The 26,530-nt window shown below is 48.4% G+C and overlaps 1 protein-coding gene and 1 long non-coding RNA gene across 2 annotated transcripts; one reads left to right on the top strand and one right to left on the bottom strand.

The window, feature by feature from the left end:
* Positions 1-397: 397 nt before the first annotated feature.
* LOC118371399 (E3 ubiquitin-protein ligase TRIM47-like) lies at positions 398-22,478 on the top strand. Its single transcript, XM_052462736.1, has 7 exons — positions 398-1,040; positions 9,476-9,571; positions 9,830-10,063; positions 14,389-14,548; positions 15,312-15,377; positions 18,943-19,065; positions 22,124-22,478. Exons 1-7 carry the CDS (start codon positions 450-452, stop codon positions 22,198-22,200), a joined length of 1,347 nt encoding a protein of 448 aa, XP_052318696.1. The 5' UTR covers positions 398-449; the 3' UTR covers positions 22,201-22,478.
* On the bottom strand, positions 15,321-18,347 carry LOC127907482 (uncharacterized). The gene is made up of 7 exons (XR_008064499.1): positions 18,025-18,347; positions 17,552-17,816; positions 17,337-17,369; positions 16,307-16,372; positions 15,602-15,656; positions 15,492-15,557; positions 15,321-15,458 (listed from the first exon to the last, which is right to left on the bottom strand). It is a non-coding gene; the product is annotated as an uncharacterized LOC127907482 (long non-coding RNA).
* Positions 22,479-26,530: the final 4,052 nt, after the last annotated feature.

Here is a 26,530-nt window from a genome sequence, read left to right as displayed (position 1 = left end):
TGTTCTGAGACAATTGCAAAAGTCTTTGTATCTTGTCGAAGGAGACCTGGATAGTTAATCAGATTGACTTCATAGCCTTCATTGGAAAGGTTATCAACCTGACTGCATTTGTGGAAATAACTGCCAAATTGAAGATCATTTGTGGAAGCAGCAACAGAGTTTTTTATTAAATTGAAGTTTAGGGTTGGAAGAGATTTGGGGGAGGGTCTATTATAAATTAGTAGGGCTCTTTTTTATTTTCTCAGAAATACTGAGTTAGGTAGGAGGATTAAGAAATGTGGAGTTGATGTTGTAACCCGGGATTGACCACAACACTCCAGCACGGTAGGTGGCGACATGTACCTTTAACGTTGGTTTGCGGACCTTCGGCGTCTGCCTTCTTCCGACGTCATCCCTCCACTTCCTGTAAACAAAGCTCGTCTCTTTAACTCGCTGTTTGTGTTCACAAAATGGCTCAAGCTGGACTCTTCCTCGACCAAGACCAATTCAACTGCTCCATATGTCTGGATGTGCTGAGGGATCCCGTGACCATCCCGTGTGGTCATAGCTACTGTTCGGTCTGTATTAAAGGCTACTGGGACCAGGACGATTTTCTGGGTTTTTACTGCTGTCCGCAGTGCCGCCAGAGCTTCAACCCGAGGCCTCTCCTGGGCAGAAACACCATGCTATCCGAGGTGGTGGACAAGTTCAAGAAGACGGGACTTCAAGCTGCTCCCCCGGAACAGTGCTACGCGGGACCGGAGGACGTGGAATGTGACGTGTGCACCGGAAGGAAGAACCGAGCCGTTAAATCCTGTCTGGTGTGTCTGGCCTCTTACTGCGACACCCACCTCCTGCCTCACTACGAATCCGCTCCGTTTAAGAAACACAAGTTGGTCCAGGCCTCCAAGAAGCTACAGGAGACGATCTGTCCGCATCACGACAAGCTGCTGGAGGTGTACTGTCGGACCGACCAACACTGTATATGTTACCTGTGTATGACGGCGGAGCATAAGGGCCATGACACGGTCCTGGTGGAGACTGAGATCCAGCGAAAACAGGTAGGATATCGGCACCGACGTTCTCTGTTGACGATTAACCGCTCGTCGTCACCCAAGACAAAACTTATAGGATTGATCTAACCATAGAAGTAGAAATTAGAATATTTCTAATGGACATTAACCATTTTTTTTTGTTTTTTTTTTGTTGACGTGATAAAAGGTAAGACATTTTGGTCAACCATTACCCTAGAGTCATTATTCACTCTGTACATTACACATGGAGCCTAAATCACACCGAGAGACTGGGTCGGGATTTTGCGTGGAAGAGTTGAGAGTCAATTCACATACACTGCGTCGCACATGGCAATTTAGTTGTCATGTGAATCCATAATAAAATGTTGCGTTTGTTATGTTCGCTATGTAGCCCTTATGTATTATTGTTGTGTGTACCTTTTGGCTCACATTATGTCCTATGGGAGCCACCGTACCTGCCTGCTCTAAACCGTTATGATGTTAGTTCACAGGATGTGTGGGGACAGTTGTAACTAATACACACCAGAGCAGTTCATAAAGAGTTCAGCTAGTCTGGCTCTTTCTTCATAATAGTATTCTCTCTTGAAATCAGAGTTCGTGGAGTTTCCCAGTCGTGTGTGTGTGTGTGTGTGTGTGTGTGTGTGTGTGTGTGTGTGTGTGTGTGTGTGTACACACTACCATTCAAAAGTGTGGGGTCACTTAGAAAATACATTGTTTTTGGAAGAAAAGCTCACCATTAAAATAACATCAAATGTTATTTGTCACATACACATGGTTAGCAGATGTTAATGTGAGTGTAGCGAAATGCTTGTGCTTCTAGTTCCGACAATGCAGTAATAACCAACGAGTAATCTAACTAACAATTTCACAACAACTACCTTATACACACAAGTGTAAAGGAATTAATAAGAATAAGAATATGTACACGGCGATGGCCGTGCGATGGCCGTGCGGCATAGTTTAGTAGGATGGAGGCTGTATGGATCTGTAACTACTACAGTGTAGTTTAGTAGGATGGAGGCTGTATGGATCTGTAACTACTACAGTGTAGTTTAGTAGGATGGAGGCTGTATGGGTCTGTAACTACTACAGTGTAGTTTAGTAGGATGGAGGCTGTATGGATCTGTAACTACTACAGTGTAGTTTAGTAGGATGGAGGCTGTATGGGTCTGTAACTACTACAGTGTAGTTTAGTAGGATGGAGGCTGTATGGATCTGTAACTACTACAGTGTAGTTTAGTAGGATGGAGGCTGTATGGATCTGTAACTACTACAGTGTAGTTTAGTAGGATGGAGGCTGTATGGATCTGTAACTACTACAGTGTAGTTTAGTAGGATGGAGGCTGTATGGATCTGTAACTACTACAGTGTAGTTTAGTAGGATGGAGGCTGTATGGATCTGTAACTACTACAGTGTAGTTTAGTAGGATGGAGGCTGTATGGATCTGTAACTACTACAGTGTAGTTTAGTAGGATGGAGGCTGTATGGATCTGTAACTACTACAGTGTAGTTTAGTAGGATGGAGGCTGTATGGATCTGTAACTACTACAGTGTAGTTTAGTAGGATGGAGGCTGTATGGATCTGTAACTACTACAGTGTAGTTTAGTAGGATGGAGGCTGTATGGATCTGTAACTACTACAGTGTAGGATGGAGGCTGTATGGATCTGTAACTACTACAGTGTAGTTTAGTAGGATGGAGGCTGTATGGATCTGTAACTACTACAGTGTAGGATGGAGGCTGTATGGATCTGTAACTACTACAGTGTAGGATGGAGGCTGTATGGATCTGTAACTACTACAGTGTAGGATGGAGGCTGTATGGATCTGTAACTACTACAGTGTAGTTTAGTAGGATGGAGGCTGTATGGATCTGTAACTACTACAGTGTAGTTTAGTAGGATGGAGGCTGTATGGATCTGTAACTACTACAGTGTAGGATGGAGGCTGTATGGATCTGTAACTACTACAGTGTAGTTTAGTAGGATGGAGGCTGTATGGATCTGTAACTACTACAGTGTAGTTTAGTAGGATGGAGGCTCTATGGATCTGTAACTACTACAGTGTAGTTTAGTAGGATGGAGGCTCTATGGATCTGTAACTACTACAGTGTAGTTTAGTAGGATGGAGGCTGTATGGATCTGTAACTACTACAGTGTATTTTAGTAGGATGGAGGCTGTATGGGTCTAACTACTACAGTGTAGTTTAGTAGGATGGAGGCTGTATGGATCTGTAACTACTACAGTGTAGTTTAGTAGGATGGATGCTGTATGGATCTGTAACTACTACAGTGTAGTTTAGTAGGATGGAGGCTGTATGGATCTGTAACTACTACAGTGTAGTTTAGTAGGATGGAGGCTGTATGGATCTGTAACTACTACAGTGTAGTTTAGTAGGATGGAGGCTGTATGGATCTGTAACTACTACAGTGTAGTTTAGTAGGATGGAGGCTGTATGGATCTGTAACTACTACAGTGTAGTTTAGTAGGATGGAGGCTGTATGGATCTGTAACTACTACAGTGTAGTTTAGTAGGATGGAGGCTGTATGGATCTGTAACTACTACAGTGTAGTTTAGTAGGATGGAGGCTGTATGGATCTGTAACTACTACAGTGTAGGATGGAGGCTGTATGGATCTGTAACTACTACAGTGTAGTTTAGTAGGATGGAGGCTGTATGGATCTGTAACTACTACAGTGTAGTTTAGTAGGATGGAGGCTGTATGGATCTGTAACTACTACAGTGTAGTTTAGTAGGATGGAGGCTGTATGGGTCTGTAACTACTACAGTGTAGTTTAGTAGGATGGAGGCTGTATGGATCTGTAACTGCTACAGTGTAGTTTAGTAGGATGGAGGCTGTATGGATCTGTAACTACTACAGTGTAGTTTAGTAGGATGGAGGCTGTATGGATCTGTAACTACTACAGTGTAGTTTAGTAGGATGGAGGCTGTATGGATCTGTAACTGCTACAGTGTAGTTTAGTAGGATGGAGGCTGTATGGATCTGTAACTACTACAGTGTAGTTTAGTAGGATGGAGGCTGTATGGATCTGTAACTGCTACAGTGTAGTTTAGTAGGATGGAGGCTGTATGGATCTGTAACTGCTACAGTGTAGTTTAGTAGGATGGAGGCTCTATGGATCTGTAACTACTACAGTGTAGTTTAGTAGGATGGATGCTGTATGGATCTGTAACTACTACAGTGTAGGATGGAGGCTGTATGGGTCTGTAACTACTACAGTGTAGTTTAGTAGGATGGAGGCTGTATGGATCTGTAACTACTACAGTGTAGTTTAGTAGGATGGAGGCTGTATGGATCTGTAACTACTACAGTGTAGTTTAGTAGGATGGAGGCTGTATGGATCTGTAACTACTACAGTGTAGTTTAGTAGGATGGAGGCTGTATGGGTCTGTAACTACTACAGTGTAGTTTAGTAGGATGGAGGCTGTATGGATCTGTAACTACTACAGTGTAGTTTAGTAGGATGGAGGCTGTATGGATCTGTAACTACTACAGTGTAGTTTAGTAGGATGGAGGCTGTATGGATCTGTAACTACTACAGTGTAGTTTAGTAGGATGGAGGCTGTATGGATCTGTAACTACTACAGTGTAGTTTAGTAGGATGGAGGCTGTATGGATCTGTAACTACTACAGTGTAGTTTAGTAGGATGGAGGCTGTATGGATCTGTAACTACTACAGTGTAGTTTAGTAGGATGGAGGCTGTATGGATCTGTAACTACTACAGTGTAGTTTAGTAGGATGGAGGCTGTACTGTAGTGTAGTTTAGTAGGATGGAGGCTGTATGGATCTGTAACTACTACAGTGTAGTTTAGTAGGATGGAGGCTGTATGGATCTGTAACTACTACAGTGTAGTTTAGTAGGATGGAGGCTGTATGGATCTGTAACTACTACAGTGTAGTTTAGTAGGATGGAGGCTGTATGGATCTGTAACTACTACAGTGTAGTTTAGTAGGATGGAGGCTGTATGGATCTGTAACTACTACAGTGTAGTTTAGTAGGATGGAGGCTGTATGGATCTGTAACTACTACAGTGTAGTTTAGTAGGATGGAGGCTGTATGGATCTGTAACTACTACAGTGTAGTTTAGTAGGATGGAGGCTGTATGGAACTACTACAGTGTAGTTTAGTAGGATGGAGGCTGTATGGATCTGTAACTACTACAGTGTAGTTTAGTAGGATGGAGGCTGTATGGATCTGTAACTACTACAGTGTAGTTTAGTAGGATGGAGGCTGTATGGATCTGTAACTACTACAGTGTAGTTTAGTAGGATGGAGGCTGTATGGATCTGTAACTACTACAGTGTAGTTTAGTAGGATGGAGGCTGTATGGATCTGTAACTACTACAGTGTAGTTTAGTAGGATGGAGGCTGTATGGATCTGTAACTGCTACAGTGTAGTTTAGTAGGATGGAGGCTGTATGGATCTGTAACTACTACAGTGTAGTTTAGTAGGATGGAGGCTGTATGGGTCTGTAACTACTACAGTGTAGTTTAGTAGGATGGAGGCTGTATGGGTCTGTAACTACTACAGTGTAGTTTAGTAGGATGGAGGCTGTATGGGTCTGTAACTACTACAGTGTAGTTTAGTAGGATGGAGGCTGTATGGATCTGTAACTACTACAGTGTAGTTTAGTAGGATGGAGGCTGTATGGATCTGTAACTACTACAGTGTAGTTTAGTAGGATGGAGGCTGTATGGATCTGTAACTACTACAGTGTTTAGGGATGGAGGCTGTATGGATCTGTAACTACTGGAGGCTGTAGTGTAGTTTAGTAGGATGGAGGCTGTATGGATCTGTAACTACTACAGTGTAGTTTAGTAGGATGGAGGCTCTATGGATCTGTAACTACTACAGTGTAGTTTAGTAGGATGGAGGCTGTATGGATCTGTAACTACTACAGTGTAGTTTAGTAGGATGGAGGCTGTATGGATCTGTAACTACTACAGTGTAGTTTAGTAGGATGGAGGCTGTATGGATCTGTAACTACTACAGTGTAGTTTAGTAGGATGGAGGCTCTATGGATCTGTAACTACTACAGTGTAGTTTAGTAGGATGGAGGCTGTATGGATCTGTAACTGTGTAGTTTAGTAGGATGGAGGCTGTATGGATCTGTAACTACTACAGTGTAGTTTAGTAGGATGGAGGCTGTATGGGTCTGTAACTACTACAGTGTAGTTTAGTAGGATAGAGGCTGTATGGATCTGTAACTACTACAGTGTAGTTTAGTACGATGGAGGCTGTATGGATCTGTAACTACTACAGTGTAGTTTAGTAGGATGGAGGCTGTATGGGTCTGTAACTACTACAGTGTAGTTTAGTAGGATGGAGGCTGTATGGATCTGTAACTACTACAGTGTAGTTTAGTACGATGGAGGCTGTATGGATCTGTAACTACTACAGTGTAGTTTAGTAGGATGGAGGCTGTATGGGTCTGTAACTACTACAGTGTAGTTTAGTAGGATGGAGGCTGTATGGATCTGTAACTACTACAGTGTAGTTTAGTAGGATGGAGGCTGTATGGATCTGTAACTACTACAGTGTAGTTTAGTAGGATGGAGGCTGTATGGATCTGTAACTACTACAGTGTAGTTTAGTAGGATGGAGGCTCTATGGATCTGTAACTACTACAGTGTAGTTTAGTAGGATGGAGGCTGTATGGATCTGTAACTACTACAGTGTAGTTTAGTAGGATGGAGGCTGTATGGATCTGTAACTACTACAGTGTAGTTTAGTACGATGGAGGCTGTATGGATCTGTAACTACTACAGTGTAGTTTAGTAGGATGGAGGCTGTATGGGTCTGTAACTACTACAGTGTAGTTTAGTAGGATGGAGGCTGTATGGATCTGTAACTACTACAGTGTAGTTTAGTAGGATGGAGGCTGTATGGATCTGTAACTACTACAGTGTAGTTTAGTAGGATGGAGGCTGTATGGGTCTGTAACTACTACAGTGTAGTTTAGTAGGATGGAGGCTGTATGGATCTGTAACTACTACAGTGTAGTTTAGTAGGATGGAGGCTGTATGGGTCTGTAACTACTACAGTGTAGTTTAGTAGGATGGAGGCTGTATGGATCTGTAACTACTACAGTGTAGTTTAGTAGGATGGAGGCTGTATGGATCTGTAACTGCTACAGTGTAGTTTAGTAGGATGGAGGCTGTATGGGTCTGTAACTACTACAGTGTAGTTTAGTAGGATGGAGGCTGTATGTGTCTGTAACTACTACAGTGTAGTTTAGTAGGATGGAGGCTGTATGGGTCTGTAACTACTACAGTGTAGTTTAGTAGGATGGAGGCTGTATGGGTCTGTAACTACTACAGTGTAGTTTAGTAGGATGGAGGCTGTATGGATCTGTAACTACTACAGTGTAGTTTAGTAGGATGGAGGCTGTATGGATCTGTAACTACTACAGTGTAGTTTAGTAGGATGGAGGCTGTATGGATCTGTAACTACTACAGTGTAGGATGGAGGCTGTATGGATCTGTAACTACTACAGTGTAGTTTAGTAGGATGGAGGCTGTATGGATCTGTAACTACTACAGTGTAGTTTAGTAGGATGGAGGCTCTATGGATCTGTAACTACTACAGTGTAGTTTAGTAGGATGGAGGCTGTATGGATCTGTAACTACTACAGTGTAGTTTAGTAGGATGGAGGCTGTATGGATCTGTAACTACTACAGTGTAGTTTAGTAGGATGGAGGCTGTATGGATCTGTAACTACTACAGTGTAGTTTAGTAGGATGGAGGCTCTATGGATCTGTAACTACTACAGTGTAGTTTAGTAGGATGGAGGCTGTATGGATCTGTAACTACTACAGTGTAGTTTAGTAGGATGGAGGCTGTATGGATCTGTAACTACTACAGTGTAGTTTAGTAGGATGGAGGCTGTATGGGTCTGTAACTACTACAGTGTAGTTTAGTAGGATGGAGGCTGTATGGATCTGTAACTACTACAGTGTAGTTTAGTAGGATGGAGGCTGTATGGATCTGTAACTACTACAGTGTAGTTTAGTAGGATGGAGGCTGTATGGGTCTGTAACTACTACAGTGTAGTTTAGTAGGATGGAGGCTGTATGGATCTGTAACTACTACAGTGTAGTTTAGTAGGATGGAGGCTGTATGGATCTGTAACTACTACAGTGTAGTTTAGTAGGATGGAGGCTGTATGGGTCTGTAACTACTACAGTGTAGTTTAGTAGGATGGAGGCTGTATGGATCTGTAACTACTACAGTGTAGTTTAGTAGGATGGAGGCTGTATGGGTCTGTAACTACTACAGTGTAGTTTAGTAGGATGGAGGCTGTATGGATCTGTAACTACTACAGTGTAGTTTAGTAGGATGGAGGCTGTATGGGTCTGTAACTACTACAGTGTAGTTTAGTAGGATGGAGGCTGTATGGATCTGTAACTACTACAGTGTAGTTTAGTAGGATGGAGGCTGTATGGATCTGTAACTACTACAGTGTAGTTTAGTAGGATGGAGGCTGTATGGATCTGTAACTGCTACAGTGTAGTTTAGTAGGATGGAGGCTGTATGGATCTGTAACTACTACAGTGTAGTTTAGTAGGATGGAGGCTGTATGGATCTGTAACTGCTACAGTGTAGTTTAGTAGGATGGAGGCTGTATGGGTCTGTAACTACTACAGTGTAGTTTAGTAGGATGGAGGCTGTATGGATCTGTAACTACTACAGTGTAGTTTAGTAGGATGGAGGCTGTATGGATCTGTAACTACTACAGTGTAGTTTAGTAGGATGGAGGCTGTATGGATCTGTAACTACTACAGTGTAGTTTAGTAGGATGGAGGCTGTATGGGTCTGTAACTACTACAGTGTAGTTTAGTAGGATGGAGGCTGTATGGATCTGTAACTGCTACAGTGTAGTTTAGTAGGATGGAGGCTGTATGGATCTGTAACTACTACAGTGTAGTTTAGTAGGATGGAGGCTGTATGGATCTGTAACTACTACAGTGTAGTTTAGTAGGATGGAGGCTGTATGGATCTGTAACAGTGTATCATATTTTAGTTGAAGGTTTTTTTTCTCGCTGATTAAAGATAAGGGCCGTATGTTTCGGAAGCGGTATCACGTGTGATTATCGTTGACGTTTCTAAACGTTAAAACACAGGTTTGTAGTTGACATGAGTCAGTCGTGGGTGAAGCTAATGGCTGAGAGCTGCAGCGAGAAGGCAGAGTGCTGCCTACAGCATTAGATAGTGATATTGTGTAAAATAATGCATTTTGTGTCAGACCTTGTGTTAAAGAGCTGAGAGATGATGGCGACATTTTTGTGAAGACTATGGCTTTAATAGCATGATAGCATGATTTAAAAGTTCTGAAAAAGGATTATCAGCCCCAGACTACCCTTTACAGTTATAGCTGAAGTCAATGTTAATGGTCTGTCTGCCTGTCTCTCTGTCCGTCTGTACATTTCTCTTCAGAGCCAGCTGGGGGAGCTGAAGAGGAGGTCTCAGCAGAGGATCCAGGAGAGGGAGAAGGACGTGCAGGAGCTGAGACAGGCCATCAGCTCTCTAACTGTGAGTATATGTCTGTCTAACGATGGGAGAAGGACTTGCAGTTGCAGATTCTCCAATTGTGAGTAGCAATATGGGGAATGGACTGGGCCACACTAGTCCTGATACTAAAACCTCTGTCTGTTTCTGTTAGTATTCATTGAACTTATTTGATAATTAAAATATGCAACACGGCTTCAGCCTCACACAATATTGCATTAGTACTTTAGATATATTCAAGACCTATATAGACATCTGCTGTGTGTCTGTGTCCCCCTCCAGCGTTCAGCGCGGTCGGCCGTGGAGGACACTGAGAGGGTGTTTACAGAGCTGATCCGCTCCATGGAGCTGAAGAGGTTTGAGGTGAGGGAGTTGATCAAAGCCCAGGAGAAGACTGCTGTCAGCCAAGCTGAAGGACTGCTGGCCAAACTGGAGCAGGAGATGTCTGAGTTGAGGAGGAGAGATGATGAGTTGGAGCAGCTTTCACACACTGAGGACCACATCTTCTTCCTACAGGTGACTGATATAGAGTAGGTCCTGTCAATACCATCCTCAGCCTGAGGTGACTGATGTAGAGTAGGTATCCATCTCTCCTGGCCAGGCTATGTCTCTCTCTCCCGGCCAGGCTATGTCTCTCTCTCATGGCCAGGCTATGTCTCTCTCTCATGGCCAGGCTATGTCTCTCTCTCCTGGCCAGGCTATGTCTCTCTCTCTCTCCCGGCCAGGCTATGTCTCTCTCCCGGCCAGGCTATGTCTCTCTGTCCTGGCCAGGCTATGTCTCTCTCTCTGTCCTGGCCAGGCTATGTCTCTCTCTCCCGGCCAGGCTATGTCTCTCTCTCCTGGCCAGGCTATGTCTCTCTCTCTCTCTCTCTCCCGGCCAGGCTAAGTCTCTCTCTCATGGCCAGGCTATGTCTCTCTCTCCTGGCCAGGCTATGTCTCTCTCTCTCTCTCTCTGGCCAGGCTATGTCTCTCTCTCTCTCTCTCCTGGCCAGGCTATGTCTCTCTCTCTCCTGGCCAGGCTATGTCTCTCTCTCTCTCCTGGCCAGGCTATGTCTCTCTCTCTCTCTCTTTCTCCTGGCCAGGCTATGTCTCTCTCTCTCTCTCTCTTTCTCCTGGCCAGGCTATGTCTCTCTCTCTCTCTCTCTCTCTCTCTCTCTCTCTCTCTCTCTGGCCAGGCTATGTCTCTCTCTCCTGGCCAGGCTATGTCTCTCTCTCCTGGCCAGGCTATGTCTCTCTCTCTCCTGGCCAGGCTATGTCTCTCTCTCCTGGCCAGGCTATGTCTCTCTCTCTCCTGGCCAGGCTATGTCTCTCTCTCTCCTGGCCAGGCTATGTCTCTCTCTCTCCTGGCCAGGCTATGTCTCTCTCTCTCCTGGCCAGGCTATGTCTCTCTCTCCCTGGCCAGGCTATGTCTCTCTCTCTCCTGGCCAGGCTATGTCTCTCTCTCTCCTGGCCAGGCTATGTCTCTCTCTCTCCTGGCCAGGCTATGTCTCTCTCTCTCCTGGCCAGGCTATGTCTCTCTCTCTCCTGGCCAGGCTATGTCTCTCTCTCTCTCCCGGCCAGGCTATGTCTCTCTCTCTCTCCCGGCCAGGCTATGTCTCTCTGTCCTGGCCAGGCTATGTCTCTCTCTCTCTCCCGGCCAGGCTATGTCTCTCTCTCCTGGCCAGGCTATGGCTCTCTCTCTCCTGGCCAGGCTATGTCTCTCTCTCTCTCCCGGCCAGGCTATGTCTCTCTCTCTCTCATGGCCAGGCTATGTCTCTCTCTCCTGGCCAGGCTATGTCTCTCTCTCTCTCCTGGCCAGGCTATGTCTCTCTCTCTCTCCTGGCCAGGCTATGTCTCTCTCTCTCTCCTGGCCAGGCTATGTCTCTCTCTCTCTCCCGGCCAGGCTATGTCTCTCTGTCCTGGCCAGGCTATGTCTCTCTCTCTCTCTCCCGGCCAGGCTATATCTCTCTCTCCCGGCCAGGCTATGTCTCTCTCTCTCCTGGCCAGGCTATGTCTCTCTCTCTCCTGGCCAGGCTATGTCTCTCTCTCTCCTGGCCAGGCTATGTCTCTCTCTCTCCTGGCCAGGCTATGTCTCTCTCTCTCTCCCGGCCAGGCTATGTCTCTCTCTCTCTCCCGGCCAGGCTATGTCTCTCTGTCCTGGCCAGGCTATGTCTCTCTCTCTCTCCCGGCCAGGCTATGTCTCTCTCTCCTGGCCAGGCTATGGCTCTCTCTCTCTGGCCAGGCTATGTCTCTCTCTCTCTCCCGGCCAGGCTATGTCTCTCTCTCTCTCATGGCCAGGCTATGTCTCTCTCTCCTGGCCAGGCTATGTCTCTCTCTCTCTCCTGGCCAGGCTATGTCTCTCTCTCTCTCCTGGCCAGGCTATGTCTCTCTCTCTCTCCTGGCCAGGCTATGTCTCTCTCTCTCTCCTGGCCAGGCTATGTCTCTCTCTCTCTCCCGGCCAGGCTATGTCTCTCTGTCCTGGCCAGGCTATGTCTCTCTCTCTCTCTCCCGGCCAGGCTATGTCTCTCTCTCCTGGCCAGGCTATGTCTCTCTCTCTCTCCCGGCCAGGCTATGTCTCTCTCCCGGCCAGGCTATGTCTCTCTGTCCTGGCCAGGCTATGTCTCTCTCTCTGTCCTGGCCAGGCTATGTCTCTCTCTCCCGGCCAGGCTATGTCTCTCTCTCCTGGCCAGGCTATGTCTCTCTCTCTCTCTCTCCCGGCCAGGCTAAGTCTCTCTCTCATGGCCAGGCTATGTCTCTCTCTCCTGGCCAGGCTATGTCTCTCTCTCTCTCTCTCCTGGCCAGGCTATGTCTCTCTCTCTCTCTCTCCTGGCCAGGCTATGTCTCTCTCTCTCTCCTGGCCAGGCTATGTCTCTCTCTCTCTCTCTTTCTCCTGGCCAGGCTATGTCTCTCTCTCTCTCTCTTTCTCCTGGCCAGGCTATGTCTCTCTCTCTCTCTCTCTCTCTCTCTCTCTCTCTCTCTCTCTCTCTCTCTCCTGGCCAGGCTATGTCTCTCTCTCCTGGCCAGGCTATGTCTCTCTCTCTCCTGGCCAGGCTATGTCTCTCTCTCTCCTGGCCAGGCTATGTCTCTCTCTCTCTGGCCAGGCTATGTCTCTCTCTCTCCTGGCCAGGCTATGTCTCTCTCTCCTGGCCAGGCTATGTCTCTCTCTCCTGGCCAGGCTATGTCTCTCTCTCCTGGCCAGGCTATGTCTCTCTCTCCTGGCCAGGCTATGTCTCTCTCTCTCCTGGCCAGGCTATGTCTCTCTCTCCTGGCCAGGCTATGTCTCTCTCTCTCCTGGCCAGGCTATGTCTCTCTCTCTCCTGGCCAGGCTATGTCTCTCTCTCTCCTGGCCAGGCTATGTCTCTCTCTCTCTGGCCAGGCTATGTCTCTCTCTCCCTGGCCAGGCTATGTCTCTCTCTCTCCCGGCCAGGCTATGTCTCTCTCTCTCTCCCGGCCAGGCTATGTCTCTCTGTCCTGGCCAGGCTATGTCTCTCTCTCTCTCCCGGCCAGGCTATGTCTCTCTCTCCTGGCCAGGCTATGGCTCTCTCTCTCCTGGCCAGGCTATGTCTCTCTCTCTCTCTCCCGGCCAGGCTATGTCTCTCTCTCTCTCATGGCCAGGCTATGTCTCTCTCTCCTGGCCAGGCTATGTCTCTCTCTCTCTCCTGGCCAGGCTATGTCTCTCTCTCTCTCCCGGCCAGGCTATGTCTCTCTCTCTCTCCCGGCCAGGCTATGTCTCTCTCTCTCTCCCGGCCAGGCTATGTCTCTCTGTCCTGGCCAGGCTATGTCTCTCTCTCTCTCCCGGCCAGGCTATATCTCTCTCTCCCGGCCAGGCTATGGCTCTCTCTCTCCTGGCCAGGCTATGTCTCTCTCTCTCTCCCGGCCAGGCTATGTCTCTCTCTCTCTCATGGCCAGGCTATGTCTCTCTCTCTCTCCTGGCCAGGCTATGTCTCTCTCTCTCTCCTGGCCAGGCTATGTCTCTCTCTCTCTCCTGGCCAGGCTATGTCTCTCTCTCTCTCCCGGCCAGGCTATGTCTCTCTGTCCTGGCCAGGCTATGTCTCTCTCTCTCTCCCGGCCAGGCTATATCTCTCTCTCCCGGCCAGGCTATGTCTCTCTCTCCTGGCCAGGCTATGTCTCTCTCTCTCTCCCGGCCAGGCTATGTCTCTCTCTCTCTCCCGGCCAGGCTATGTCTCTCTGTCCTGGCCAGGCTATGTCTCTCTCTCTCTCCCGGCCAGGCTATATCTCTCTCTCCCGGCCAGGCTATGTCTCTCTCTCCTGGCCAGGCTATGGCTCTCTCTCTCTCTCTCCTGGCCAGGCTATGTCTCTCTCTCTCTCCCGGCCAGGCTATGTCTCTCTCTCTCTCATGGCCAGGCTATGTCTCTCTCTCTCTCATGGCCAGGCTATGTCTCTCTCTCCTGGCCAGGCTATGTCTCTCTCTCTCTCCTGGCCAGGCTATGTCTCTCTCTCTCTCCTGGCCAGGCTATGTCTCTCTCTCTCTCCTGGCCAGGCTATGTCTCTCTCTCTCTCCCGGCCAGGCTATGTCTCTCTGTCCTGGCCAGGCTATGTCTCTCTCTCTGTCCTGGCCAGGCTATGTCTCTCTCTCTCTCCCGGCCAGGCTATATCTCTCTCTCCCGGCCAGGCTATGTCTCTCTCTCCTGGCCAGGCTATGTCTCTCTCTCTCTCCCGGCCAGGCTATATCTCTCTCTCCCGGCCAGGCTATGTCTCTCTCTCATGGCCAGGCTATGTCTCTCTCTCCTGGCCAGGCTATGTCTCTCTCTCTCTCCTGGCCAGGCTATGTCTCTCTCTCTCTCCTGGCCAGGCTATGTCTCTCTGGTCTCTCTAACCCATCCGTCTCTGTGTTGTTGTAGAGCTGTCAGACTCTGAGCTCCTCTCCTGTGATTGGAGGCCTGCCAGCTGTGACCTTCGACCCCAACTTCACCTTTAACATGGTGATGTCATCGGTAGCTGACTTCAGAGGGCTCCTGGAGGAGGTGTGTCAAGGGAGCTTCATCAGCATCTACGAGAAAGGTACAGAACCATTTATCTCCTGAGAGAGGTACAGAACCATTTATCTCCTGAGAGAGGTACAGAACCATTTATCTCCTGAGAGAGGTACAGAACCATTTATCTCCTGAGAGAGGTACAGAACCATTTATCTCCTGAGAGAGGTACAGAACCATTTATCTCCTGAGAGAGGTACAGAACCATTTATCTCCTGAGAGAGGTACAGAACCATTTATCTCCTGAGAGAGGTACAGAACCATTTATCTCCTGAGAGAGGTACAGAACCATTTATCTCCTGAGAGAGGTACAGAACCATTTATCTCCTGAGAGAGGTACAGAACCATTTATCTCCTGAGAGAGGTACAGAACCATTTATCTCCTGAGAACCTCTTCTTTACTCTTCTCTCAAGTTAAAAGTTAAAGTGGGACTTCTTAAAATATGTTTATCATTTAATTTTGTTTTTTTTCAGACACCAAAACCATTTGATACTGGAAGTGAAACAAATAATAATATAATAATATATGCCATTTAGCAGACGCTTTTATCCAAAGCGACTTACAGTCATGTGTGCATACATTCTACGTATGGGTGGTCCCGGGAATCGAACCCACTACCCTGGCGTTACAAGCGCCATGCTCTACCAACTGAGCTACAGAAGGACCACCAACATCTGTCCTCAACCTGTCCTCAAAAGGCCTGATTTGATTTATTTATTCCTCTGAGAACGAGGCAGGATCCATACCATACCTTGAGTAAATACAGCAGACTGTCTGTGTTCCTCCCCAGTGAGAGAGGTGTCTATAGTAGAGTCACCAGAACCCCCCAGCTGTTTCCAGACTGATCCAACAGCATGTGAGTTACTGTGCACCTCTACCTCTCTAATCTACACCTCCTATCCACCTCCACTCTACCTCCACTCTACCTCCACTCTACCTCTACTCTACCTCCACTCTACCTCCACTCTACCTCCACTCTACCTCCACTCTACCTCCACTCTACCTCCACTCTACCTCCTATCTACCTCCACTCTACCTCCACTCTACCTCTACTCTACCTCCTATCTACCTCCACTCTACCTCTACTCTACCTCCACTCTACCTCTACTCTACCTCTACTCTACCTCCACTCTACCTCCACTCTACCTCTACTCTACCTCCACTCTACCTCCACTCTACCTCCACTCTACCTCCACTCTACCTCCACTCTACCTCTACTCTACCTCTACTCTACCTCCACTCTACCTCCACTCTACCTCCACTCTACCTCTACTCTACCTCCACTCTACCTCCACTCTACCTCCACTCTACCTCCTATCTACCTCCACTCTACCTCCACTCTACCTCTACTCTACCTCCTATCTACCTCCACTCTACCTCTACTCTACCTCTACTCTACCTCTACTCTACCTCTACTCTACCTCCACCTCCAATCTACCTCTACCTCCACTCTACCTCCTATCTACCTCCACTCTACCTCCTATCTACCTCCACTCTACCTCTACTCTACCTCCACTCTACCTCCACTCTACCTCCACTCTACCTCCACTCTACCTCTACTCTACCTCCTATCTACCTCCTATCTACCTCCACTCTACCTCCACTCTACCTCCACTCTACCTCTACTCTACCTCCACTCTACCTCTACTCTACCTCCTCTCTACCTCTACTCTACCTCTACTCTACCTCTACTCTACCTCTACTCTACCTCTACTCTACCTCTACTCTACCTCCACTCTACCTCCACTCTACCTCCACTCTACCTCTACTCTACCTCCTATCTACCTCTACTCTACCTCCTATCTACCTCCACTCTACCTCCACTCTACCTCTACTCTACCTCCTATCTACCTCCACTCTACCTCCACTCTACCTCCACTCTACCTCCACTCTACCTCTACTCTACCTCCACTCTACCTCCACTCTACCTCCACTCTACCTCTACTCTACCTCTACTCTACCTCTACTCTACCTCCACTCTACCTCCACTCTACCTCTACTCTACCTCTACTCTACCTCCTATCTACCTCTACTCTACCTCCACTCTACCTCTACTCTACCTCCACTCTACCTCTACTCTACCTCCTATCTACCTCTACTCTACCTCCTATCTACCTCCACTCTACCTCCACTCTACCTCTACTCTACCTCCACTCTACCTCCACTCTACCTCTAATCTACCTCCACTCTACCTCCACTCTACCTCTAATCTACCTCTACCTCCTATCTACCTCCTATCTACCTCCTATCTACCTCCACTCTACCTCCAATCTACCTCCACTCTACCTCCAATCTACCTCCACTCTACCTCCACTCTACCTCCACTCTACCTCCACTCTACCTCTACTCTACCTCTACTCTACCTCCACTCTACCTCCACTCTACCTCTACTCTACCTCCTATCTACCTCTACTCTACCTCCTATCTACCTCCACTCTACCTCCACTCTACCTCTACTCTACCTCCACTCTACCTCTACTCTACCTCTACTCTACCTCTACTCTACCTCCACTCTACCTCCACTCTACCTCTACTCTACCTCCTATCTACCTCTACTCTACCTCCACTCTACCTCCACTCTACCTCCACTCTACCTCTACTCTACCTCTAATCTACCTCTACCTCCTATCTACCTCTACTCTACCTCTACTCTACCTCTACTCTACCTCCTATCTACCTCCACTCTACCTCTACTCTACCTCTACTCTACCTCTACTCTACCTCCACTCTACCTCCACTCTACCTCCACTCTACCTCCACTCTACCTCTACTCTACCTCCACTCTACCTCCACTCTACCTCTAATCTACCTCTACCTCCTATCTACCTCTACTCTACCTCCACTCTACCTCTAATCTACCTCTACCTCCTATCTACCTCCAATCTACCTCCACTCTACCTCCTATCTACCTCCACTCTACCTCTACTCTACCTCTACTCTACCTCTACTCTACCTCTACTCTACCTCCACTCTACCTCCACTCTACCTCCACTCTACCTCTACTCTACCTCTACTCTACCTCTACTCTACCTCTACTCTACCTCCACTCTACCTCTACTCTACCTCCTATCTCTAATGTAATGATTCAACCCTTTCTCATCCATTGCAGTGCTTTTTAAAATGTATTTAGCCTTTATTTAATTTAGGTCAGTTGGTTCTGTGTTTCTGGCACTGGGCCTAGGAGTTGTTTGTGGACTAGAGTCTGTTTGGCACTGGGCCTAGGAGTTGTTTGTGGACTAGAGTCTGTTTGGCACTGGGCCTAGGAGTTGTTTCTGGACTAGAGTCTGTTTGGCTCCTATCTCTGTTTTGGCAATTGTTTGTGGAATCTGATTCAACTGTTTGGCACTTTTGTTTCTGGACTAGAGTCTGTTTGGCATTGCAGTGCTTTTTCTGGAATGTCTGTTTAGCCTGGACTAGAGTTGTTTAACTTAGGAGTTGGTTCTGGACTAGTCTGTTTGGCACTGGGCCTAGGAGTTGTTTGTGGACTAGAGTCTGTTTGGCACTGGGCCTAGGAGTTGTTTGTGGACTAGAGTCTGTTTGGCACTGGGCCTAGGAGTTGTTTCTGGACTAGAGTCTGTTTGGCACTGGGCCTAGGAGTTGTTTCTGGACTAGAGTCTGTTTGGCACTGGGCCTAGGAGTTGTTTCTGGACTAGAGTCTGTTTGGCACTGGGCCTAGGAGTAGTTTCTAGAGTCTGTTTGGCACTGGGCCTAGGAGTTGTTTCTGGACTAGAGTCTGTTTGGCACTGGGCCTAGGAGTTGTTTCTGGACTAGAGTCTGTTTGGAACTGGGCCTAGGAGTTGTTTCTGGACTAGAGTCTGTTTGGAACTGGGCCTAGGAGTTGTTTCTGGACTAGAGTCTGTTTGGCACTGGGCCTAGGAGTTGTTTCTGGACTAGTCTGTTTGGAACTGGGCCTAGGAGTTGTTTCTGGACTAGAGTCTGTTTGGCACTGGGCCTAGCAGTTGTTTCTGGACTAGAGTCTGTTTGGCACTGGGCCTAGGAGTTGTTTCTGGACTAGAGTCTGTTTGGAACTGGGCCTAGGAGTTGTTTGTGGACTAGAGTCTGTTTGGCACTGGGCCTAGGAGTTGTTTGTGGACTAGAGTCTGTTTGGCACTGGGCCTAGGAGTTGTTTCTAGACTAGAGTCTGTTTGGCACTGGGCCTAGGAGTTGTTTCTGGACTAGAGTCTGTTTGGCACTGGGCCTAGGAGTTGTTTCTGGACTAGAGTCTGTTTGGAACTGGGCCTAGGAGTTGTTTCTGGACTAGAGTCTGTTTGGCACTGGGCCTAGGAGTTGTTTCTAGACTAGAGTCTGTTTGGCACTGGGCCTAGGAGTTGTTTCTAGACTAGAGTCTGTTTGGCACTGGGCCTAGCAGTTGTTTGTGGGCATTGCCTATGTTCTGACCCGTTCTGTCTCCTCCTACCTAGTGGTGGCTCCTCCGCCAGCTCTGGCTGCAGTAGAGCAGAGCTCCAGTGGGGGGGGTCTCAACCCGTTCCTCAGCCCGGGAGCTGCAGTCCCCACATTCGGGGGCTTCGCGTTCTCACCCTTCGGTAAGTTGAAACCTAATAGTAGATAATGCTGAAACCAACTCTACAACTCTATTGGTCAAATCCAGTACTAGACGATGATAGTTGTGGGTTTTAGTCTGATGTGGAGACTTGCTCGACCTGTTGTTTTGAGGGAGACCTGTCGGATCAACCTGAAAGGTAGGTGTAGGAGCTAGTTGTACTTTAACATGACTCAGCCATCCCCAACAGCAGTGTTGCTCGACTCCGGTCCCCCTCCCCCCAACAGCCCAACTCCGGTCCCCCTCCCCCCAACAGCCCAACTCCGGTCCCCCTCCCCCAACAGCCCAACTCCGGTCCCCTCCCCCAACAGCCCAACTCCGGTCCCCCTCCCCCAACAGCCCAACTCCGGTCCCCCTCCCCCAACAGCCCAACTCCGGTCCCCCTCCCCCAACAGCCCAACTCCGGTCCCCCTCCCCCAACAGCCCAACTCCGGTCCCCCTCCCCCAACAGCCCAACTCCGGTCCCCCTCCCCCAACAGCCCAACTCCGGTCCCCCTCCCCCAACAGCCCAACTCCGGTCCCCCTCCCCCAACAGCCCAACTCCGGTCTCTCCCCCCAACAGCCCAACTCCGGTCCCCCAACTCTCCTCAACAGCCCAACTCTCGCTCAACAGCCCAACTCTCGCTCAACAGCCCAACTCCCCTCAACAGCCCAACTCCGGTCCCCCTCCCCCAACAGCCCAACTCCGGTCCCCCTCCCCCAACAGCCCAACTCCGGTCCCCCTCCCTCAACAGCCCAACTCCGGTCCCCCTCCCCCAACAGCCCAACTCCGGTCCCCTCCCCCAACAGCCCAACTCCGGTCCCCCTCCCCCAACAGCCCAACTCCGGTCCCCTCCCCCAACAGCCCAACTCCGGTCCCCCTCCCCCAACAGCCCAACTCCGGTCCCCCTCCCCCAACAGCCCAACTCCGGTCCCCCTCCCCCAACAGCCCAACTCCGGTCCCCCTCCCCCAACAGCCCAACTCCGGTCCCCCTCCCCCAACAGCCCAACTCCGGTCCCCCTCCCCCCAACAGCCCAACTCCGGTCCCCCTCCCCCCAACAGCCCAACTCCGGTCCCCCTCCCCCCAACAGCCCAACTCCGGTCTCTCCCCCAACAGCCCAACTCCGGTCTCTCCCCCAACAGCCCAACTCCGGTCTCTCCCCCCAACAGCCCAACTCTCCTCAACAGCCCAACTCTCCCTCAACAGCCCAACTCTCCCTCAACAGCCCAACTCTCCCTCAACAGCCCAACTCTCCCTCAACAGCCCAACTCTCCCTCAACAGCCCAACTCTCGCTCAACAGCCCAACTCTCGCTCAACAGCCCAACTCTCGCTCAACAGCCCAACTCTCGCTCAACAGCCCAACTCTCGCTCAACAGCCCAACTCTCGCTCAACAGCCCAACTCCCCCTCAACAGCCCAACTCCCCCTCAACAGCCCAACTCCCCCTCAACAGCCCAACTCCCCCTCAACAGCCCAACTCCCCCTCAACAGCCCAACTCCCCTCAACAGCCCAACTCCCCTCAACAGCCCAACTCCCCTCAACAGCCCAACTCCCCTCAACAGCCCAACTCCCCCTCAACAGCCCACCTCCCCCTCAACAGCCCAACTTCGGTCTCCTCTCCCCACAGCTCAACTCCGGTCCCCCTCAACAGCCCAACTCTGGAACAGCTCAACTCCGGATCCCCCCACAGCCCATCCGGTCCCCCCACAGCCCATCCGGTCCCCCTCAACAGCTCAACTCCGGTCCCCCTCCCCCACCCCTCTTCCCCCAACTCCGGTCCCCCTCCCCCACCCTTCCCCCAACTCTTCCCCCACAGCTCAACTCCGGTCCCCTCAACAGCCCAACTCTGGAACAGCCCAACTCCGGTCTCTCCCCCAACAGCCCAACTCCGGTCTCTCCCCAACAGCTCAACTCCGGACCCCCACAGCCCATCCGGTCCCCCTCAACAGCTCAACTCCGCCCCACAGCTCAACTCCGGTCCCCCTCCCCCAACAGCCCAACTCCAGTGATCCAGTCCCCCTCAACAGCCCAACTCCGGTCCCCCCACAGCCCAACTCCGGTCCCCCTCAACAGCTCAACTCCCCCACAGCTCAACTCCGTCCCCCTCCCCCAACAGCCCAACTCCAGTGATCCAGTCCCCCTCAACCCCAACTTCCCCCTCCCCACAGCCCAACTAAACTAAACTCCGGTCCCCCTCCCCCAACAGCCCAACTCCAGTGATCCAGTCCCCCTCAACAGCCCAACTCCGGTCACCCCCACAGCCCAACTCCGGTCACCCCCACAGCCCAACTCCGGTCACCCCCACAGCCCAACTCCGGTCCCCCTCCCCCAACAGCCCAACTCCGGTCACGCCCCACAGCCCAACTCCGGTCACCCCCAACAGCCCAACTCCAGTCCCCCCAACAGCCCAACTCCAGTGATCCAGTCCCCCTCAACAGCCCAACTCCGGTCCCCTTCAACAGCCCAACTCCAGTCCCCTTCAACAGCCCAACTCCGGTCCCCTTCAACAGCCCAACTCCGGTCCCCCTCAACAGCCCAACTCCGGTCCCCCTCAACAGCCCAACTCCGGTCCCCCTCAACAGCCCAACTCCGGTCCCCCTCAACAGCCCAACTCCGGTCCCCCTCAACAGCCCAAATCCGGTCCCCTCAACAGCCCAACTCCGGTCCCCCAACAGCCCAACTCCGGTCCCCCAACAGCCCAACTCCGGTCCCCCCAATAGCCCAACTCCGGTCCCCCAACAGCCCAACTCCGGTCCCCCAACAGCCCAACTCCGGTCCCCCAACAGCCCAACTCCGGTCCCCCCAACAGCCCAACTCCGGTCCCCCAATAGCCCAACTCCGGTCCCCCAACAGCCCAACTCCGGTCCCCCAACAGCCCAACTCCGGTCCCCCAACAGCCCAACTCCGGTCCCCCCAACAGCCCAACTCCGGTCCCCCCAACAGCCCAACCTCTGTCCCAGGTTGTATCTAATTTTTACAGTAAAGTGAAGACACATCACTATACAGCTGTGTCCCAGGTCTTCCTAGAGTTGTGCTGACTAACTCTTCTGTCGTCTCAGGATCCAAGCTCTCCTCCTCCTCCTCCAACGGCTCCAGACAGAGGATGATGCAGCGGAAGTCACGCAGGAAGCTGTAACTCAGGCAGAGAGAGCGGTTTTGCTGAAGAGGGAGAGGGGATGCCCAAGCGGAGGTTGTGACTGTGGGAAGACCGGTTGGAGAGAACCAGACGGGACCTCTCTCTTGTCAGACAATGTATTCACCTGTTGCTTTCAACAGTGATACAGTATCACTTTTTAAAGACATGATTTACAATTATGTATTTTTTTTCCCAGACATATTTAATTATAATAAATCAGTCTGTAATGAATGCTTTTAAGTGACACGATGAAATAAATACACAGATTTGCTTTTAAACTCATCTGTCTTGCTTCTTCATTCTGGTGGTGTATTCATTAGTGGGACACTGTTGCTAAATGTTTACGTCTGTTTGCTTCCTAGTCCTATAGCTGGCATCACAACACAAACGCAGGCCTAAGTAGGAAGTTCCTGTCCCACAGAGAATAAATCACTGAGCGTGGTACTGTAGTGTTAAATGCACTTTAACAAAAGTTGGAGCGTTGTGTTTGGGTTAGCATGTCGTTGGAGAACAGGTTAACGTGCCGTTTCACAACGTATGCGGTAATGTCTACCTGTCCTTGTCTCCATGGTTAGTCTGGGGTTTAACACGCATGTTATAGTGTGGTTAGTCTGGGGTCTGCCTATAATAGGCTGACCTCTGAAACCAGTCTACACTATAACAGGCGTGTGTTAGACCCCAGACTTACCAGTCCACACTATAACAGGTGTGTGTTAGACCCAGTCCACACTAACAGGTGTGTGTTAGACCCCAGACTTACCAGTCCACACTATAACAGGTGTGTGTTAGACCCCAGACTTACCAGTCTACACTATAACAGGTGTGTTAGACCCAGTCCACACTATAACAGGTGTGTGTTAGACCCCAGACTTACCAGTCTACACTATAACAGGTGTGTTAGACCCAGTCCACACTATAACAGGTGTGTGTTAGACCCAGTCCACACTATAACAGGTGTGTGTTAGACCCAGTCCACACTATAACAGGTGTGTTAGACCCAGTCCACACTATAACAGGTGTGTTAGACCCAGTCCACACTATAACAGGTGTGTGTTAGACCCAGTCCACACTATAACAGGTGTGTGTTAGACCCAGTCCACACTATAACAGGTGTGTTAGACCCAGTCCACACTATAACAGGTGTGTTAGACCCAGTCCACACTATAACAGGTGTGTTAGAACCAGTCCACACTATAACAGGTGTGTTAGAACCAGTCCACACTATAACAGGTGTGTGTTAGACCCAGTCCACACTATAACAGGTGTGTGTTAGACCCAGTCCACACTATAACAGGTGTGTTAGACCCAGTCCACACTATAACAGGCGTGTTAGACCCAGTCCACACTATAACAGGTGTGTTAGAACCAGTCCACACTATAACAGGTGTGTTAGAACCAGTCCACACTATAACAGGTGTGTGTTAGACCCAGTCCACACTATAACAGGTGTGTGTTAGACCCAGTCCACACTATAACAGGTGTGTTAGACCCAGTCCACACTATAACAGGCGTGTTAGACCCAGTCCACACTATAACAGGTGTGTTAGACCCAGTCTACACTATAACAGGTGTGTGTTAGACCCCAGACTAACCAGTCTACACTATAACAGGTGTGTGTTAGACCCAGTCCACACTATAACAGGTGTGTGTTAGACCCCAGACTAACCAGTCCACACTATAACAGGTGTGTTAGACCCAGTCCACACTATAACAGGTGTGTTAGACCCAGTCCACACTATAACAGGCGTGTTAGACCCAGTCCACACTATAACAGGTGTGTTAGACCCAGTCCACACTATAACAGGTGTGTTAGACCCAGTCCACACTATAACAGGTGTGTTAGACCCAGTCCACACTATAACAGGTGTGTTAGACCCAGTCCACACTATAACAGGTGTGTTAGACCCAGTCCACACTGTAACAGGCATGTTAAACCCCAGACTAACCAGTCCACACTCTCGGCTGATATAGTGTACCTATGATGAAAATTTACAGGCCTCTCTCATCTTTTTAAGTGGGAGAACTTGCACAATTGGTGGCTGAATAAATACTTTTTTGCCCCACTGTATACCCAGTGAGTCGCTCTGGATAAGAGCATCTGCTAAATGACTTAAATGTAAATGTATGCACTAGACATATACACCAGACATATACACCAGACATATACACTAGACATATACACCAGACATATACACTAGACATATACACTAGACATATACACTAGACATAGACATATACACCAGACATAGAAATATACACCAGACATATAAACCAGACATATACAGCAGACATATGCACTAGACATATACACTAGACATAGAAATATACACCAGACATATACACTAGACATATACACCAGACATATACACCAGACATATACACTAGACATATACACTAGACATATACACTAGACATAGACATATACACCAGACATATACACTAGACATATACACCAGACATATACACTAGACATATACACCAGACATATACACCAGACATATACACTAGACATATACACCAGACATATACACCAGACATATACACTAGACATATACACTAGACATATACACCAGACATATACACTAGACATATACACTAGACATATACACCAGACATATACACCAGACATATACACTAGACATATACACTAGACATATACACTAGACATATACACCAGACATATACACCAGACATATACACCAGACATATACACTAGACATATACACTAGACATATACACTAGACATATTGTGACGGCCCTGAATTTTTCTGAACCGTCTCAGTGCAGCTCCTTGCAATAGGGCGCTTTCCCTTTAATTCCCAATTAAATAGCCAGCATCAGCTGCACGAAAGGGGGGTTGTGATGGAGACGTGCATGAGGATGTGTTCAACCCTCAGTTCCGAAGCTTCTCTATTCCGTTTGTTTTGTTGCCGTTAAACGTGTGTTTTGTAGCCTAAGAGAGTTTACCCAGGATCGGATCCACTCTTCGCGTCCCTGGACTACACCTCTCCGTTCTCCGCTGGAGATCTATTGGCGGATTGGATTGTCTGACTACCACCTTTTTGTATACGGTATTTCATTTGTTTGGATGTGATGTATACTGTGATTTGTGTAGTTAGTGGTAGTTGAGGACTTAATTAAGAGTTGATCCGCTTTAAGGTTCTGTGGTAAAGTAATTGTTATATTGATTGTATGTTTAACACTGGGTTTACGCTACACGGAATGAACGGACAAACATCGCGTGACAAAAGTCACTTGAGTTCACTGAACTCCTTTACCGGGCTGGACTCTTTTTAGGCCCGAGGTACAGGACATTTCTGGAGGAACCAGAACTCATTGTGATATTATTATGTGTGTGTGTAATCATTGTTGTTGCTAATACAACCCACGCAACAGAATATAGTTGTTTTTGAAGTTCTTTCCAATGTTTTAAGGGTTTATGAAAAGTTTATTTCCATCCTGACTTTTACATAAGTCCTTTGTATTGGTGTAGACTTGACGGACCAGATGGGACTCATTCCCACCCAAACTAAAAGGAGAAACCAATGTTTTCTCTGGTAGGCACAACCTACCTGGCACCCCTATAAATAATAACCTCAAGTCAAAACCGTTACAATATACACTAGACATATACACCAGACATATACACCAGACATATACACTAGACATATACACTAGACATATGCACTAGACATATACACTAGACATAGACATATACACCAGACATGTACACTAGACATATACACTAGACATAGAAATATACACCAGACATATACACTAGACATATACACTAGACATATACACTAGACATATACACTAGACATATACACCAGACATATACACTAGACATAGACATATACACCAGACATGTACACTAGACATATACACTAGACATAGAAATATACACCAGACATATACACTAGACATATACACTAGACATATACACCAGACATATACACTAGACATATACACTAGACATAGAAATATACACCAGACATATACACCAGACATAGACATATACACCAGACATATACACTAGACATATACACTAGACATAGAAATATACACCAGACATATACACTAGACATATACACTAGACATAGAAATATACACCAGACATATACACCAGACATATACACTAGACATAGACATATACACCAGACATATACACCAGACATATACACTAGACATAGAAATATACACTAGACATATACACTAGACATATACACCAGACATATACACTAGACATATACACTAGACATATACACCAGACATATACACTAGACATATACACTAGACATAGACATATACACCAGACATATACACTAGA

This window comes from Oncorhynchus keta, chromosome 15, assembly GCF_023373465.1.
Source record: "Oncorhynchus keta strain PuntledgeMale-10-30-2019 chromosome 15, Oket_V2, whole genome shotgun sequence".
In the NCBI taxonomy this organism is placed as follows: Eukaryota; Metazoa; Chordata; class Actinopteri; order Salmoniformes; family Salmonidae; genus Oncorhynchus; species Oncorhynchus keta.
The sequence above is the reverse complement of the archived record's forward strand: the minus strand, read 5'-3'. Positions and strand labels throughout refer to the sequence as shown.

Bases quoted from the DNA above. Each gene is read 5' to 3' on its own strand.
- LOC118371399 (XM_052462736.1), top strand. From the start codon at position 450: ATGGCTCAAGCTGGACTCTTCCTCGACCAAGACCAATTCAACTGCTCC. The intron at 9,572-9,829 runs GTGAGTATATGT...GTCCCCCTCCAG, and splicing joins AGGCCATCAGCTCTCTAACT to CGTTCAGCGCGGTCGGCCGT. The intron at 14,549-15,311 runs GTACAGAACCAT...GTTCCTCCCCAG, and splicing joins CATCAGCATCTACGAGAAAG to TGAGAGAGGTGTCTATAGTA.